Raw genomic sequence first — 18,851 nt, 5'->3', positions numbered from 1 at the left:
TGCTCCAACAGTCAGCTCACATTTTTTATAAGAAAGAATTTGAAAAAGTTGATAATGGGAGTGGATTTTTTTTTTTTTTTATAAACAGGACTTTTGCTTTGGAAACACTTTCTGTACTCTGCTGCACCTTCTTACCAGTTCTTGTGAAAGGAGCCCACACAGTGTAGTTTCCTGTTTCATATATATTGATGCTGCACAGCACCAAACAATGCTTCTACTTCTCCTCACTCCCAAACCCACATAGGTGTAAATGCAATTCACCTCAACACACCAGAATAGGCTTGGCTGTGCACAGGCTCATTGCATTTATATTATACTCTGCTCCTGTTTAAGGTCCCAGAGCATTTGATTTTATGAGGCTGGGCTGATACAGACAGGAATCTCCAAAGCTTCACCGAGGCTTTTCCTGCTCATATTCTTAGTCTTTGTTTTTTTTTTGTTTTTTTCTTTGTGTCTCTGCAACACAGCTCTCAGGCCAAAAGAGGGACTATACAGACATTATTTATCTAGGTTAGTATTCCTCTCAACCAAGCTGAGGATGAATGAAAGCGATCCCTCTGTCTTTGATCCACGGCCTCAGAGTGTATTGTTGTTTAGTTTGTGGCGGTGAAGGCGGTGAAAAGCATCTTCTTTTCTTTCTTTTTTGTAAGCAGAGCAGTAGCTGGAAACTGTCTGTGTGAAGTCACACCACCTTGTGGTCGACTGCAGACAAGTTTCACTGATTAATCTGCATCAGTTCACCTATTTCAGATAAACTAGGCTGTCACACTGATCAGACTCATGATGTTACCCCAGCATTTATTTCAGTGCTGAAGAAATTGATTAATAGAAAAAAATACAATCATCAACTTTGATAATTGATTAATTGTTTTTTGTTTTTTTTTTAATCAAGAAAAAATGGCAAATAATATCTGGTTCCAGTGAGAATTTGCTGCTTTTCAGAATATCTTTTGGGTTTTGGATTTGGAAAAAAACTATTTGAAGATGTCAACTCTGCTCTGGGAAGTTGTGATGTGCATTATCCACAATTTTCCAACATTTCGTAAACCAAACGACTGAACGATGAATAGAAAAAATAACCTACAGCTTAACTGATAATGAAAATTATGATTAGTATCAGCCTCAATTTATTTTGCTTTATCTTTAATCCAGCTGTTTGACAGCATATTCAAATGTGTGTGTGTGTGTGTGTGTGTGTGTGTGTGTGCGTGCGTGTGCGTGTGCGTGTGTGCTCTCTCCCAGGCATGTCATCAGACTGGTACCCCAACCTGGACTGGCTGAAGGAGAGTTGCCGCATTGCTACCAGCTACAACTGGGCTGACGTAGACCTCTCCCCATTTCAAGGTAGCACACATACTGTACGCGCGCGCACACACACACACACACACACACACACACACACACACCACTAAGAGTCGTAGTGCCATCAGTGTGAACAGCATCTGAAATGAACATTGATAAAGCTGTCTGCTGCAGCCTGTTTCAACACAGCGAGAATTGATCAAATGCTTGTGATGCCGATCAGTTGCTTTGATTAAACCATTATGATTCCTCTCTGCGCTTTCATATACACTCGCCCTTGAGGAACAATATTATAGTATCCATTGTCATAATAGTACTGGCCTAATAAAAGTCATTATCCTACATCTGAGAGGTTGCCACTCTCTATTTCTCTCTCTCTCTCACACACACACACACATACAGTCTCCCTCCTTCCAATTGTATGATGTGAATAATCCAATTAGGCCCCGGCTCAGTAACAGCCTCTTATCACGGTCAGCGCACAAAGCCGGCAACATCCACACACGATGGATGACGACGGCTGGTCTCATAACACACACAGGCCCCGCTGCCTTTCTCCTCCTGCAGCACTTGACCTCCCTCACACCACCGTAATGCCATCCTTCGCCGTCTCTGGCTCGCCTCCAAAGAGCCGAGTCTCTCGTCTCTGTCGCCACAAAACACAAGCATCGTGAATTAGATTGTGGGAAATATCACACGGCGGTTTGTTGAACAGAGGTGTAGGTGTGTCTTTGTTTGAAGAATGAATGAGAAACGGAGGCGTCACAGGTTCAGGGTTATATGTCATCAAATGTAAGCAGGTGGAACAATAGAGTCAGTAAAAGGTGTTTGGTGACTGGGAAAGACTGATGCATTGTTACTCTGATGGAAAGCGAATGCAACTATCAGTGCAAGATGGCATAAGATTGCACCTCAGTTATGAAGCAAAAGTACTGCTGTTAATACAAACATTAATATATGTTCTACTAACAAAAGTGATGCTGTTCACCTGGTATTAAATCTCATTTTTAACCCCACACATCTTTAATCCTCCCAACATTAACCTTGTGAATCCTGGAAACCCAGGACACGCACTGCTCACAATCGCTCACATTGTTTCATATTATGGTGAAGAACCTGCAAAGTAACAAATATGTCAGGTGAGTAAAATGATGCGTGTCGAAGAGAAAATGGCAACTAGTAATTTACTGTAATATCTCTGAGGCAGATGTCACAGCTTTGAAAGATTTACATTTATAGATTTAAATCTTGTTGACGTTTTGATCGATTATAACTTCAAGCAGCTGATGTTTATGTGATTAACGTAGACTGATGAAAGCTTTGCAGTGAGTGACCGTCGCTGTCCATCTTCACCTCCTCTGTCTGTCTGCCAGGACTAAAGGAGAGCATGCGGCAGGCTGAGCTCAACAACTGGTCGCTGGACCCCGCCCAGATGGCCGACCTGTGCTCCTCCATTAATCAGTTCTTCACGGCCACGGGGGTCATCACCCCGCAGAGCGCCGCCCACCCCCAACCTCAGGTCCAACACCCGACACCACCAGGAGCGCCGCAGCACCCGGCTCAGCCGCACGGGGCGATGCACCCGAAGGCCAGCCAGCACAATCAGCACGGGCAACACAATCAACATAACCACCACATCAGCACGGGTCAGTGAGCAGAGCTGTTCTCCTGCATGTGTCACACACCTAGCCAGGTACCCCGGATCAGGCATACATCATAATCTTTACTGAAATAAAGGGATCAACACCACAATCTAAAATTTCTCCATCAAAATAAAAGTCCTGCTTTAAGCTGTTAAGTCTGCTCAATTATCAACAGTAAAAAAAACTGGCTGTGAAGCTATACTTTATGAATTTATCTCATCTGTCACTCAAGCTGTCAGATAAATGTAATAGAGTACAAAAATACAATAAAAATAACAGAAATTAATTTAAAATAAATGAAAATTTCTCTCTGAAATTTGGTTACACCTCTCCTAAAATTCAAATCCGTGCTCAGCCACATTTCTATACTCGCCTGATGTGACAGGCGCTGTTGAACAGCAGCCTCTCTCCCTGCTGCACCATTGTTTGCCCATTACAGATTTACAAGGGAATTATGGATGCTGTCAGCTTCATGGTAACTGGAGATATGAGGAAGAGGGGATATTCCACCAGTGGAAAATCCACTGAGAGGCAGCATGTTCTGTAGGATTTCTCAGGCTTAGCATAAGATTGCAGTAAAACTCTACGCGCTCTTGATAGCAGCTCGTGTTTTGCAAAGACATCAATGCACGTGTGAAAGTCGGGATACTAATCTGACAGTTAGTCATTGCCCTTTTGTCTGTTCTCCCACAGGGAACATGTACATAGACTCGAGACAGAGCATTTCCTCTCTGATGGGCCCACCAGGATACCCCCACATGCCTCCCATGAGCAACACGGCCCCCGCCATGACAGGTGACTCCTCCATTGCTCTCTTAACAGGTCAGGTGGAGCAGGTAGAGATGCAGTGTATACGTGTGTGTGTGTGTGTGTGTGTGTGTGCAGGTGTGTGTGTGTGTGTGTGTGTGTGTGTGTGTGTGCAGGTGTGTATCCATGCGCGTACGTGTTTGTCAGGATCAGAATTTGCCAGTGTTTTTCCACTAGACAGTACAGTATCAGCATTTGATAGTAATAATACGGTAGTGCTATGACAGCACATGAAACCTTGATGAATTATAAACTTTAAGGGAAAGAACCAGAAATTCATCATGAATATCAGTAATTTCAGTAAGGTTGGTGCATTTCACCTGCTATTCATGTGCAGTTTAGCTTGTCACGGCCTGGCCCAGTGAGTGAGGCACAACGACACAGGTACACCTAAAGGGGTACTCCAGCAATTTAGCATTGAGTTTAGTAAAACTTGGGGGGCTCAGAAATGAGGAAGAACGGTCAGATTTGATGCTTTAAGTCACTAGTCAAGGTCAAACTCAAAAAACACTGGATCCTACGTGTCCCATGACTCAAGAAATGTCAGTTGTAATTGACTTGACAAAAGCTCATCCAGAGAGACATCACACACCTACATCATTTATATCTGTAATAATAAATATTTTTAAAGATATAAATGAAATTGAATTGATTAAATGCCAAAGTTCTGTTTGCCAGCACTAAAAGTTTTTGTTTCCTTCTGCTAGAGGACACTGTTCACCGTAGTGTTCAGTATTGTAAATGATCCTCTTGCAAAAGGACGACTATGATAATAAAGATACTGACAGCATAATGCGACACAGTGTTACTACACCACACACTAAGCTATCAAATAACTGATTCAACACCTTCCTAAAAAATTAAACTTTTTAAGCTTCCTAAAGATTCAGTCACTTCTATTGAATTGGATTATACACCATGATGTGCCGTTATGCCCACCCCCCATGTTTAGTCTGCAGTGTAAAATCACAACAATGTGTCATTAAAATCACGAGGATGTTACCTTAATTTTTATGTGGCACCATAACCGAAATGCCATGTGTCAGCCAGTCCAGTCCAGTCGGATGAGAATTTAAGCCATGTTTCCACTAACTACTTCTTCCTACTTACAAATATGTAAAAAACAGTGTGTTTGAATATTGAAGCTTCTGCTCTCCTTCCGTGTTCAGGCCATCTCAGCCAGCTGAGCCAGCAGCAGCAACACAGGCTGCCTCTGGGACACTTCCAGGTGAGACGCATGCTCACTGCAGACGACATCCAGGACGACTTCGACTGGGACTCCATCGTATAAACTGAGCCGCTGGTGGAACAGAGGCACGAGGAGAGAGAGAGAGAGAGAGAGAGAGAGAGAGACTGGGAATGAAAGAGAGACATGTGATGGCAGGTGAGGTGTGGAACTGGCCGACCTGCTCCTCTCACCCGTGTGCATAAACAGAAGACAATCCAACAGAAAACAAAAACGCTGAGTCATTTTTCTGATCTTGCTGGCCTTTTTTTTTCTGATACAAGTGGATGGTGAGTCTAAAGACAATCATTCAAAAAAGATGAGACTTGCACGGGATTGGACCAAGCCGAGATGTGATCACACATCCCCCAAGGCGAAAGGCCGCCTGAAGCTCTCTGAATTGTCTCATGTTTTGTCCTGCCCAATGCCAACAGGGTCACAAGTCACCAAAGTGTTGTCAAATTGTCTGTGAATTGTTTAAATCTTTTGTGTTTCCTGCTACAACGTGTGTCACGTGTCTGCAAAGGTTCAGCACTTGTACCTGACGTGAATAGAAACCTTGCTTTCACCAACCCCCCCCCCCCCCCCCCGAAAATCACTCCCATTCAGCAGGTCTGACCATCTCATCCTCGTACCATTTGTTTGTTCGCTCTAATATTAGGCATCTGTATGGCTGTGGGTCCGTGAAACCACAGTTAGATGGAGGAAATGAATGATGTTGGGTTTGCTTCAGTAACGGTTGAGTGGAGCTCCACCTGCTGGTTTACACAGGCACCATCCAGCGTCCTTTGCCTAAAGGAGTTCTATGCACCACAGTCTGTCTTTATCTTTGTTCTGTCACATCGGACAGTTTATCACTTTAAATGCCATTGTTGTGTGTGTGGAACAGTGCATCGTGCCATGTTCTCAGGGTGTTACATTCACATACCACGTCAGACCAACACAAAGCCATCTACATGTCTGTGCGTGAGGTTACGGTGCTGTCAGTGTGCACTTCCTGTTGGCGAACAGCGAGCCTCCTGGTGACTGCTCAAAAAGTTTGTCTGCATTTGTCAGCTTATAAGCTATCTGATATAAAATACTGTGGAATAAGCTTTTCAGTAGCTCGAACAGCGGCCACTAATTCAAATGAAAATGAGACGCTGGCTAGACTTGGACTCGGTCAACAATAATACATCATTTTCTGAGATATAATTCAGTTTTTCCAGGTTTTATGATTTTGGGAAAGTGCATATCAGTTGCGACCAGGCAGTGAAGGTCAGGCGTGATTTCAGTATGCCTCATTTAGGAGACGACGAGCAGTTTTTGCACAACACCAAACTTGATAGCGTCTGGTGGACGAGAGGAATAAAAGAAAACGGTGAGCGTTTTGTTTCTTTGTTTCAAAAGACATTCAAAAAATAATCGGTCAGCAGTGACCGAACGAAAGTTTTTTTTGTTTTTTGTTTTTTTTTTACTGTGATGTTTAGTTTCGTCTGTGTGAAGTGTGTATAGTCCTCTCTGATTTCCTTTAGCATACAGCTCCGTACAGGTCAAAAAATACACATAAGAAACAAGTAATTTGTTTGTATAAAGTGGGTACACAGTGAAATATGGGACCTTAAAGTGCTCTTTGGTTTGGAGGATCTCAGTGATTGTTCGAATGGTCAATACAAGGTCTCATTGTAGAAAAAAAAAAAAGAAAAAAGAAAAATACTCTTCATTATTGCCATTAAATGCTGTATTACAGTGACCAGCATATATATCTTGTATGTTTGTGCGTTGTCGTCCTTGTAAATAACAGTATGTTATTCCTATGTTTGCCCTTGAAAAACACAGACTGATAAAAAAAAGAAAACAGCAAATGGAGAGAAAGTATTTTGTTATTTGTCCTTCAGGAGACATACTATGTACATATGCCTTCAGTATATTGTAAATAAGTGAGAAAAAAAATGGCATTGGCGTTTCGTGTGTCATGAATAATCTGTGTATGGCGGTTCAACAGTTACAAATCTGTTTCAGTGTTTATTAAAATGTCATTGACCATTTTTACTGCGCTAACCTGGCATCTGCTGTCGTTATTCCATCAGCTGCTGTGCATGTTTGTATTAACGGCCTTTCAAAAGCCTTTAAATGATGAAGGGCAAGTTGCTTTGCTGTTTCTGGCTCTGGCACTAACATGCTGCTCCAGTCAGATTTTTCAGGGTTAAAACAAAAGTGAAAGAGCAGAGAAGGAAACATTTTTGGTCACTGGGGAAACTTTTTCCTCCTCGGCTTTGTGCTGTTTTGACCCTTGTAGCTTGTTGTCCAACAGGTGTCAGCCTAGCGCCAAGCAACAGTTTGTTTGCCCTCCATCGCATGTAAACTCAGCAGACCACCCATGCTTGCCTGTGTGAAAGTCACACAATGTTCTAACTGTATTTACGGCTCCTTTTCATTGGAAAAACCTGTTTAAAAAGCAGCTCTCGCCCGCTGCTGTCTGTCAGCCGCGGATGTACGCTGCCACTTTCTTTTGCAAGAGCAAAGTTGATGATTTGAGAGATCAATACAGACGCATTGCGGATGCTTGTGCCATTCGCTGTTTGCTTAAACACTGTGAAAGACTGTGAAAGGTAGCCGTGAGGCTGTGTTCCGTTATGGACACTTTCTTGGCTCTTAGCTCTGTCATTAAGGATTATTTGAGACAGCGCGGAGCTCTGTTTACATCTCGCGCCATTCATTCAGAAAGAATTCAAAAAGCTCGTTGCTTTAGATTTCTAAGTGCATAAGCTGGCCAGTTGTATTGTGAAGTGTCTGTCTTGTCTTGATAAATAAGTCAGCGGTCAATTTATCTGTATTTCCAAGTGTGTGCGTGTGTGCTGATATTGCAGGGTTTGCAAACAGAAGTGCTGGCTGTGCACCAGGAGCAGACCGCGTCCTACACAGGGCTGGACCACCTTACTGCCCCAATCCAGACACCCTCCTCCCTATCCAACCTGCCCCTTGCTCCTCAACCCGCCCAGCCCACCACCAGTACCAGCACCCCTCCTCCACTCCTAGCTCAGTCACTCACACACACACACACACACACACATACACACACACTCCTCTCTCTCCTGCTGTGTGCCAGTCCCTCTCTCTCCCTCCACTTCCTCAAAGTGGCCAGAGCTCTTCTCTCTTGTCCTCTTTACATCCCTCCACCACTCTTTTTCTCCCTCCTCCAGCCGTGAGAGCGACCAGCCCCAGCCTGGCCCTGTTCCTCTTCACTCCAGCAAGTTGAAAGGATCTCGGGCTGCTTCTTTTCCCAAACTTCTCCTGAAGACTTGGTTTTCATTCTTGACCCTGTTTTTTGGGTCTTTAACCCTTCCCCTCCGGAGAGGCTGATCGGTGTGTGTCTGGCGTGTGCACGGCGGCGTGTGCGAGGGCTCTGGTGTCGTGAACTTTGCCCTGAGGGAGTCCCTAAAGGAGAAACGTTTTCACCACAATGAATGTTCAGCTGCTGCTCCTGATGGCCCTGGTTGGCCCTTTCTGCACCTTCACACATGCAAGTAAGTGAACTCTCCGCTATCACCATCCTGCTGTGAGCACACTGTGTCCCCTCACTCTCTCTGCCTCCATGTGCCCTCACCACGCCACTCTTTGTCTGCTTTTAATCCCCACTGATTGAACAGTAACTCTCTGGAGGCTGTTTTCACAACGTAGAATCAACTCTGTTTTCATCTGTGCATCCATTAACTGCTTAACTAAGTTCTTCTGTTCAAATAATTGTAAACACTTTTCTTTTTTTTTTATGTCTTTACTGTTAAATCATCTCTGAAAAGTGCTTCTGACCTCAGTAGCTGTAGTTCTGCCCGTATGCTCCACCTTAGCTGAGAATCCCCCGATGAAAAAGTGAAACTTGAAGGTTGAAGCTGTTCATTTGACAAAGAGGTCGCATCTCAGATGGATTGTCTGTGTTGATTTGAGCAGATCAACCTACTTCTGTCTCGCTATCGTTTCATTTCCGCGCTGCTCCTGAGCATCTGGACAGCAGGAAAAGTTTGATTTGCAGACACGAGGGAGAAATGTGATGTAATAGCGGGAGCTCTGCTGCCTCGTGTCTGTAAATTCTTGGCACTGGCAAAGAAAGGAAGAAAGGAATATCCTTTGGATGGCTCCCAAAACAGTGCTCATACACAGGGAGGGATGGGGGGGGGGGGGGGGGCTGTAAACTGTAACATACACCGTACACATTAATCTGAAAGCTTATCTGCTGTCTCCTCTCACATTACTCCTGATTCTCTCATTTCTCTCTCAGTGCAACCACTTTCTTTCCGTTCCTCTGCTTTTCTCTTTGCACCTCATGCCTCTCATGCCTCTCTTTCTCCCTCAATGTATGTATGCATGTTTTTCCTTTCTTCCTTTCTTTCTGCTTCCTTCCTTGACCAGCAGTGTTTGCAGGCAGGCACAGGGGGTGTGGCTGAGGCCTGAGGGAACTGTAGGGCAGGGCTGGTTTGCGTGTGAGTATTAATAGAGAGAGGCTCTATATTTAAGAGGGTCATATGGATGAGAGAGGGAGAGAGAACACCCAGTAAATGATGAGCTTTAAGAGGCGCCCCACCCTCTTTTACCCGCATGTTGTTAGACCATGCGGCACACCTCCCCTTGGCATTTACCCATCTTTGGTGGGGTATCGAGCTTTACCACTTAAAACCCCACCTCTCCCCCCATCTCCTAACAGTCCTCCACCTTTCCTCTACGCTCTGCCCCCTTCCCCTGTTCCAGTCTGATGAGTCTGGACCCCGGGGGACAGGGTTGGTGTAGACATGGGGGGGGAGCAGAGAGGGTTTGGGTCTATTTTTAAACAACAACCTTTACCAGTCGGACACGACGTGCCTGCCTCATTTCCATGGAGGTCCTTAAACTTTCAGAATGAGTCCTAACTCAGCCGCCTCAGTTTTCCAAAGAAAAGGGGAAACAAAGAAAATAGCTCATTCCACATCTTTGCCTCACAAATGGGGTCTTTTAACTCCCTCGCGACTGCTCACTTAACTAGCAAACCCCATGTATCCTGTAAAACCCTCACACCGCTGCCCCCACCCCCTCCGGTCTCCTTCTTAATGAGTTTTGTCTGCCTCTGTGGGCCTACAACATCCCCGTCACATCTGGCTGCTGAAGGGAGAGGTCAATGCCCTTTGTCCGTGCCCACTTCTAGAAATGACTCAAATGTTTCGCTCATACTCCAAATATGAGACGTATGCCGGTAAAGGCTGCGCCAGTGGAGCACTTCTCACGTCAGCTGAGTATCAGAGAGGGAAAACGCTCAGTCATACTTTCAAATTTTTCCGCAAAGAGAAAGAAACATCTGTTTATGGAAAGGAACGTGGGGCCATTTTTGGCCGGCACCAGGCCCTGACAACTTGAGACTGTAGCAGGGCTCCAGGGAACGGCCCAAACCTCCCTGTGGAGTTTTTGTGTGAGTGTGTGTCTCCTCTGTGAGGACTGACACAAATGTCTCATATCTGTAGCACCTACGTGTGCTGCAGGGTGAGACATGGTGCAAGAGAAAGTAAGAAAAAAATAGAGCTGCTGACTAAGGAACACTTACACAACTGGGTGGGAGTTTTATGATGTGGGAGTCGGATTTGAAGGTTAGGAGGTACGTGATTAGAAATACATTAAGAGGCCAGGAGTGTTGCTTTTATCTGGGCTGTTTGGTTCTGTTTGCAAGGAAAGAGCAGGATTACAGTGATGCCACAGCATGATCTGTTTATTTTTGTCGTTTCTACGGTGGTTGCATTTCACGTCGTGCCTACCCTGATTCATTACATTTTAGGAATTTAATCAGGCCTGTTAGGCCTAAGATTAAAGGCCCACTTGAGCTAGGTCTGGACTAGTTTCTGCCCATGGCGATAGAGTCCAGATGGAACCTGTCCTCCTATCTAAGTTAGACCAGGAGGGGAAAAAATGAGTCCCTGTGAGCGTGGACGCTCCTTGTTTTGCATCTGTGATAAGACCGGCTGAGAATATTCCACTCAAGCCTGTCTCCTGCCTAAAATCCCCCGTGTGCAGTGCATGGCCCGCCCCAGTGTCTCCACAGCTGACTCCTACTGGTTGAGTGGGGGAGGCTGCACCGTGCGGCATCTCATCGTAGTGCAGTGAAGACGGGCAGGGTGCCTATCTCTCTCACATTTCCCTCCTCCAGCACAGCAAAAACATTCCTGGGCTCCAAAGGTGGACGCTCTCACACTCCCTCACGCCGTGTTCATGGACCCTATGCAGGACTGGGAATTAGTAGCTCTGTCTCACACGCAAGCAGGGGGGCCTCGGTGACAGCTGATGGTGATTTTAATGGATGATAGCTGCTACTCCCTTCTTTCCTGTCTCACATTGTATATCATTGTGTCCCTCCCTCACTTTTTCACTCTCTCTGGATGTTTTATTTATGCCAGGCAGGAATGAAGCCCCACACGGGTGCCTCCACCTCTGTCTCCCAGCTTTTTGCTGTATTCCTTTTCTGATTCTCTGACTTTTAACTCTTTTTGCCCACCTTTTACACCTCTCTGTCCCTTCCTGTATATCTATATCCCATCATTAAAGCTTGGTAAGGTTGAGGGAGATTTTAAACCCAGTATTATTCACAGTCACAATTACTTTGGTCCATTATTATTTGAAATACTTTCTGGAGCCTATTTTTACAGACAGTGTCATCACCACTTGTTTTCTACTTGTACTTACCTGTCGTGTGCTTTTTGTGTCCTGGTTGTCCGTAAACTTTTTGTCCTCAACTTAGCTTTATGTAATGATGAAAGGGGAAATATATCTTTAACCCTTTGATTTTAGCCAATGAGCGGACATTAAAGTACGTATATGTAAACACAAACACGTATAAACACATGTGGCATGAACTCATTGCACTTGCTAATGCTTGTTAACTGGCAGCATGATTTCAGACTGTTTCGTGCTTCACATGGAAATGGATGTGAGAGAGCACGTGTGGTCAAAATGATGTAATCGTGGGTAAAATGACCTGGGTGCACCGCTGAAAATTTGGAATAATAAGGACAACGCCGCAGTTACGTAAACGTTTCCCAGTCTAGGATTGAGAGAATGAAAAGAAACTGGAACGGCTTCCAGCCCCGTGGTGCTTTTTGCTTGCTGAGGGTTGCAGCGAGCTGAGGTTCCTCACAATGCCCCTTAAGCTCAGAAGGTTTAAAGTGTCTGGTCATCAGAAGCAGAGTGTCGTGTGTTGACCCGTACTCAAACCCCCATGGCGAGAGAAACCCTCACCAGCTTTAGGGGTCCTGTTCTGGATCTAAACCCTGTTCTCTGACCCCCCGAGGATTAACTTACATGCATGCTAACCACTACACACGGACACACTTCTCGCTGTGAGCAAAGGCAGCAAACCAGAGGCAGACCTTGTTCACAATGAAATCAAGCAGCAGAAGGGACACTGGGCTGCTCCCCGACCGTTCCCTCAAAGCTCCCCTCCACTATCTTGCGTTGCCTTCTGCCCTCCCTTTCTTTCTCTCCCTTTCTCTCCAGGGATTCAGCCCTCTCAAAGGTTTCAGCAGCAACAAACCTATCCTCAGGGAGTGGCAGGGTCAGGGAGAATGAGATGGACGAGAAGTAGATTAAAAGGAAAAGAGAGAAGAGAGGATGTAGACTGCAGCAGTCTTACTGTGTTACTCACTAATGCAGCTGTATTTAGGATAGTCCGCACAGTGGGGAGGAAATACTACTCAGATCTAATTGTGGGAACTGTACACATAATGAACCAATTGTTAGAGGAGGCTGAGGGGGTGATTATAGATAGTGTACGCCATACTCTGGGAAGCACAGACCATTTTATCATCGCTTACAGACTTTCCAAACAAACAGTCGCCTTTTGAAAACCCCCCTTCAGTACTCTGCCGCAGTGGGAACAAATGTTTTGTTATATTTACCCTGTCTGTTGCTAATGAACCCGCTAGCCAACACGAGACTAGGAATAACTGCATCAGTGCAGTCATTCGGTGTTATTTTTACCCTTGTAAAGTATTCTCTATTATTTCAAGTATTTAGAACAATCGTAGAAAACGGACATGGAGAGAGCATGATGTCAGACGCTAAGTTTGGAAAACTCACACAGACGCTTGTTTCTGGTCTCTGGAGGAAGAGATTGGTGAGGGAGACGCAGATTTAAGGGTTTTTTTCTTGTCAGTGGAAAGTTAACTGTACGCCGTAATTTTAGTGCCACACTGAATTCTACCTCCTTAAGTCCAGGCTAAGCTTCCAGTTGTGGCTGGGAGGATGTTGAATGTGGGGAGATGGAGCGAAGGTTATTGGATAGAAATGATGAAGTTGAAGCCAGGCCGTTTCATAGTCCAGGCCTTGATGAAAGACACACTGGTAAATACAAGTCTTTGCTAAATACTGAATGGGAGCCTCCATTTTACTGCAGGCACAGAAGGTCTTTTGAGCTCTGGCAAAACCTGATTTTAAATGTGCATCGTTCAAAAAAGTTCCTCATGAATTCCTGGATGATAATTAGACATATCTCTATTAGTGAAGAGAGAAAAACAGGAGTTAAAGATGGTTTTAAAGCTGACATTTCCTCAAGGTGTTTGGTTTACTATTTCATCAAACCTCCTTGAGCAGTGAAAAAATAAAAAGAAGCTGCAGATGATCTAGTTGTGGTGTTTCCTTGCACGATCAGGCGTTGTCCCTCCAACCGCACCCTTCAATGACTGCACATGTTCAGTGGCTGAGGGTTAACAAGCCTTCCCGCGCTCTCCTCACACGTCAGCTGCTGCAGCGGCAGCTCCCTCCACAGGAAATGAGGCAGAGGATGTGGCATGCCAGTATGCTAACGCAGAGCCTTAAAGACAGGATGGGGGGGGGTGTATTTTATAAAGTCATGGGGTGTGGTGGTCATGTTGTCACGATAGCCATGTGCTGGTGCGATGAGAGAAGACGGGAAAGAAGAAAGGTCGTGTTATCATACTATATTACGGAGGAATCTAAATATTTATCTTGTCCTTTTTGATTTTTCTGACAGACCAGTGGTCTTTTCTGTGTCAGAACAATGATAATGATAATGACTTTATTTATATAGCACCTTTCAAAATTACTGTTTCAAAGTGCTTCACAACCAAGGACAAGTACAAGAGGGTGAGAGAACAGTCAAATAAGTAGTCAGAGTCATCAGAGTTAACAGAGGACCTCAGACTACAGGCTGGTGACTAATGGTTTGGAGGCTCTGCCAGGTACGTCAGTGTGATACCGTGCAAGGCCTTAAAAGTCAAGATTAAAGTTATCATCATGCTGCATTTTGGACACCCTGAAGCCATGTTTGGCCCAAGGCAAGTTAACACAGCAGAATATAAGCACACTGTACTGGTGTTATGAGGTTCACAATCGTCTAAATTAATAATAACTAGTTACATTTGAACAAATCTGTCACAGTGTCAAATTTTTTGGTTGTATGAAAACTAAAAAACATTTAACTCAGCAGGATAAACATATAGTAAATTTGATATATCTCTACTAAGATAAATGTGATATTATTCCATCCACATGAACAAAAAGTTTGTTTTCAGTCCTGGAAAATTTTTGTTTTAACTTTATGACTGCTTCATTTAACTTATCGTTATGTTGTCCCTTTCTTCTTACAGTCAGAGAACTGATGACAAAAACTATATGTACAATTACAACAGAAACAGTTCCACAGCTACAAACTGTATTCCTAAATTTATACCTGCTTGTGAACCACCTCTAATCACTCTCCCCAGGCCCCACAGTTTTCCCAAGCCAGCCTGATGTATGGACCACTACGATCGTAGCAGACGTCACCCCTGATGCCACACACTATCCACAAGACAACCATAATGTTGTCACTGGTCCTCCTCCAACTGACCCAGTGGCAGCTCCTGAAGAAGTCGCAACACAAGTTACCATATTGGCGGTGCCTTTTTCCCCTGCGCTCACTACTGAGGAGCCCATCGCCGAGACAGAAGCCCCTACTCCTGCTGCTGCTACTGCTCCACCACCAGAACCCGTTAACACTGACGCTCCTGCTGTGGAGACCAGAGCCCCCTCTGAGGTAACAGAGGCTGACGTCCAACCCAAGGTGACGGCAGTTGAGCCGGATGAAGAAGTGGTCGTTGAAGGAGGCAACGATGGTAAGGAATGTGGGGGGTGGATGCTGGAGTAGTGTGGAGGTGTAGTCAGGTGTCATGTAGAAGTGACTTAAATCGCTCCAAAAATGAATCTCCTGCCTCTTTCACTCTCCAACTCCTGCTCGTTCTCTGAGCTCATTGATCTTCTCATAGATAGATACACATTTGATCTGGAGAGTGAAAATTACCCATGAAATTTAAATTCACTGGTCTACGTAGAACATGAAGAACAGTAATATGAAAAGCAAAGTCAAGTCTAAAAAATTGACCAACTCTTGTCTGTCTGTCCTACAGAGGGCCTTAGTTCTGGTCAGGTAGTCGGCATCGTGATTGGCGCTCTGTTGGCGGTGGTCATCGTCATCGCCGTGGTCATTGCCGCTGTGAGGAGGATGGGCAAATACTCGTAAGTACCCCCAGCTCTACTGGCCGAATTCATGTGAATGCAGACAGTTAAATGAATGCTGTGCAGTGAGTCATCACTTCAGGCTCCCTCTAAATATGGAGTGAAACAGCACGAGCTTTTAGTCATCGCTGACACATCCTGTGATGAAATAACACAGGCAGTGACGTAATTGGTCCTGCAGAGAGTGTCGCTCCGTGTGAGATAAGATGACCTCACATGCCGAGCACAAACCACCATAGCTGGTCTCCGCTGTAAAGACATATTTGAAAGTGAATCGACCTTCGTGAGAGTAACAGAAGTGACAGAACTCCCACGAACTCCCCTGTGAGACTACGATCATGAGCTGCATTACCCGCTAACGATGAATATTTCTTGTGTCACAGGTCTGCCAAGAACAAAAAACCTGCGAAAAAAGACAGCCTTATGGTTTCTGTAAATTCCTCTATTTGATTCTTTCAGCCAGTCCTTTTTAACCCATCATGATCTTAATCCGTTTAAAACATCACGTCCTTCCCCCAAAACCCACTGACAAAGTCTGATGCTTGTTGCTGCTTTTGCTGACAGACAGTCCCATGGCCCTGGGAGATAAACTGGGCATTCCTGGTGACAAGTGGCTCTATTTGGCATTGAATCGAGCTTGTTTATTGACTCAGTGTCTGTCTATGTGGCCAGTGGTCATCAAGCTTTACATCAACAGATTTGATCCCTTGTGTTTGTCAGAGGTGAGGCAGCAACACAAAGCTGTGAGCTTCTGTTTGTTTTCTTAATTCTCAGTATTTCTGTGGTCACTTTATTTTACTGTTTATCGTCTTAAAATCATCGCCACCTCAAGCTGCTCTCTAAATGGGGAAAACGTAGTCCACAAACTAATGTTGCGAACCCCTGAACAAACTCCATTGAAACAAAATGTCTCCCTTTTAATGCTTTGATAAACACCTCTCTTCTGTAACCTTATGTTGTTTCTTTTTTGTGTATTTACCCACATATTTAATCTTTTAATTAAATCTTCAAACCAGCTTTATTCACCGCCCATTTTGCTGTCAGTCTGCCCTCAAAGTGATTTCACACCATAAAAATGACACCAAATGAAACTTTAATCTTTAAAACGATCAGACAGATAGAATAAGTCGCCTTCCTCAACCACTGACTCTTTCTCTGTATCCCACAGCCCTTAAGGAAAAAGTCGGCCAAGCAGCAGAAGCGCCCAAAGTTCTGGAAATTCTGAACTACTGAGCTGTGACGTCATTTCCGATCATGAAAACAAGCACCAGAACTAAACTCTAACCAGGACTTCTGGACTATTGCCAAAAAAAAAAAAAAGAAAAAAAAAATGATAAGAGGGGGAGGCTTGTGTGTGTTGTTGTATGTACTGTATGTATGTGAGACAAGAGGGGGGTGCATGAGCAAACATCCTCACCTCCCCCGCTACCTCCCAGACCCCCAGGAGCCGCTGATATAAAAGGCTCTCTCCTCCCTCACTCCCTCTGAGAGAACAAAACGTGGTGACGGCAGGATGTCGCAAAGAATTTCAGGCCTTTTCAAATGCATTTTGTTAGAATAAAAAATGAGAGCGAGAGAGGGGGAGAAAGAACGGTGGGGGATCATCTGACATCTAGGGATAAAATCTCTCTCCTTTCAAAGAGATTTAGATTTGCATGGAAGTTTGAGAGGACTCAGATATGGAAAATACTGACAAAGCTGAAGGAAATTAAACACACAAGGAAGGTGGGAGCGGTAGAGAAAGCAGGAGAGACTGTCACAAATTCCACAGGATGTATATACAATGCAAGGAGACTACATAGTATACAGCTAATGACTTTCTCATATGTTGCAGTTGCATAGGCTAGCGTTTGATATTTTGGAATACACAGTACATACAGGCAGCCTTAGGCTACTGTTGTGGCTAACAGCCCTTTAAAGCAACCCCGAGCACCAGTTAAAGCCGCTTCTCACGTAGCCAGAATCCCTGATATGTTGGCCAACTGTATGACGCACCGTGTGCAGAAGTTGTTATGACATAAGACTCATGAGCTCGGAGGGCTAGCATGGGGCTAACGGGAAAGCAAAAGGCACCCTCGTTGCAAGAGTAACGTGACATTCTGCCCACTTTAACACTGACATATAAAAACCTAATACATATCTGTGAAATTTAGCAGAAGGGTTTGTGCCACTGTCTCTGGTATTCTCGAGGTAGTTAGGGGGATTTTAACTTTTGAAGTGCATTATTAATGTGAATTGACTGTACTTTTTAACTGCCACCCATTCCAAAAAAGAACAGCTTTGATGACTTCTGGCTTGTTCCTCGTAACGGCTTACACACAGCCAGTGGTTAGACGTAGTCATAACATTGTCTTGACAATGTATTCATAGTACTTGTGTTTCTAGTTAGATTATCAGAGCAGCCATCCAGTCTTTAAATTCAGCTAACCCCAGACTGTGTGCACAGGATGACGTTTTATAGTTGCACTTAGGTTTAGTGCACAGTGTTAAGCAGCAATGCCCGTTTTTGTTATTTCTGCAAATGTCAGTGTGTTGAATGGGTGTACAATTAATGAAGCCTCAGCTTAGCGCCGCTTGCTTTACAAACTCGTTTAATATGTGCACTGAATGAGTGATGTAATGTTTAATGATTATAGGCTTTAGACACTGCAAATGTTTGCAACGACATGTGTTTGTTTCCTCCCTTCTGCTTTGCCACATATCATCAGTACTCGGTCTTTAATTTGTGCCATCTGATTTGTTTGAACTCTTTTAATTTAAATGCAGTGTTTTTGTTCATACTGTTTCAATAAAAAACTGAAAACACTCCACAAAATATGTCTCCAAATTGTGAACTGAAAGCTCTCTTTTGTCTCTCGTGTGTGAGAAAGCATCCCTGAATGGCTTTTTCGGATATCTGTTTATTGTCCCTGGACATTTCCTATCAATTAGATTACATAGTGACCCTGGCAACGCCTGAAAGTCAACACATTCTTAAGCACCACTGTATTCAGTCTTGAGTTGGGGCAAAATACTTGTGACAGTTAAAATCTCATGACACTTATTGACTATTTCCAAGTGCAATCCAAACACACAAATATCAAGTTTCCACACAGGCTGCATCCAGTCCACTGATTGGCCCATTCAAGTAAAGCTACAAATTCAAAAAAAAGAAAAAAAAAAAAACCCTTTTCAGCAGGGAGACAAACGGCACCAAATATGGAGGAACACATGGCCTTGAGCCGTTGAGTCGGTTGAGCCTTCTGACAGTTAGGTGTGTTTTTTATGTCATGTTGTGGACTTTTTCATACAGTGCTGCTAAGCTGAGGCAAGGCTCCAACAGCAGGCTGAGAGTCGCACAGAGATGCTCTGTGTCTGGCTTCCTCTCCTCC

The 18,851-nt window shown here is 44.4% G+C and overlaps 2 protein-coding genes across 2 annotated transcripts in view; both read left to right on the top strand.

The window, feature by feature from the left end:
• LOC143327639 (forkhead box protein J3-like) overlaps positions 1-6,800 on the top strand; it is a 60,023-nt gene extending 53,223 nt beyond the window's left edge. Inside the window, exons 10-13 of the mRNA XM_076742095.1 lie at positions 1,243-1,344; positions 2,676-2,948; positions 3,639-3,740; positions 4,922-6,800. Coding sequence (XP_076598210.1) covers positions 1,243-1,344; positions 2,676-2,948; positions 3,639-3,740; positions 4,922-5,043 — 599 coding nt within the window. The 3' untranslated portion in view covers positions 5,044-6,800. The remainder of the gene's footprint in view (positions 1-1,242; positions 1,345-2,675; positions 2,949-3,638; positions 3,741-4,921) is intronic.
• Positions 6,801-8,067: 1,267 nt separating this feature from the next.
• On the top strand, positions 8,068-18,292 carry pdpn (podoplanin). The gene is made up of 4 exons (XM_076740015.1): positions 8,068-8,483; positions 14,691-15,080; positions 15,372-15,480; positions 16,649-18,292. Exons 1-4 carry the CDS (start codon positions 8,420-8,422, stop codon positions 16,653-16,655), a joined length of 570 nt encoding a protein of 189 aa, XP_076596130.1. The 5' UTR covers positions 8,068-8,419; the 3' UTR covers positions 16,656-18,292.
• Positions 18,293-18,851: the final 559 nt, after the last annotated feature.

The sequence above is a fragment of the Chaetodon auriga genome, chromosome 10 (assembly GCF_051107435.1).
Source record: "Chaetodon auriga isolate fChaAug3 chromosome 10, fChaAug3.hap1, whole genome shotgun sequence".
Lineage (NCBI taxonomy): Eukaryota > Metazoa > Chordata > Actinopteri > Chaetodontiformes > Chaetodontidae > Chaetodon > Chaetodon auriga.
The sequence above is the reverse complement of the archived record's forward strand: the minus strand, read 5'-3'. Positions and strand labels throughout refer to the sequence as shown.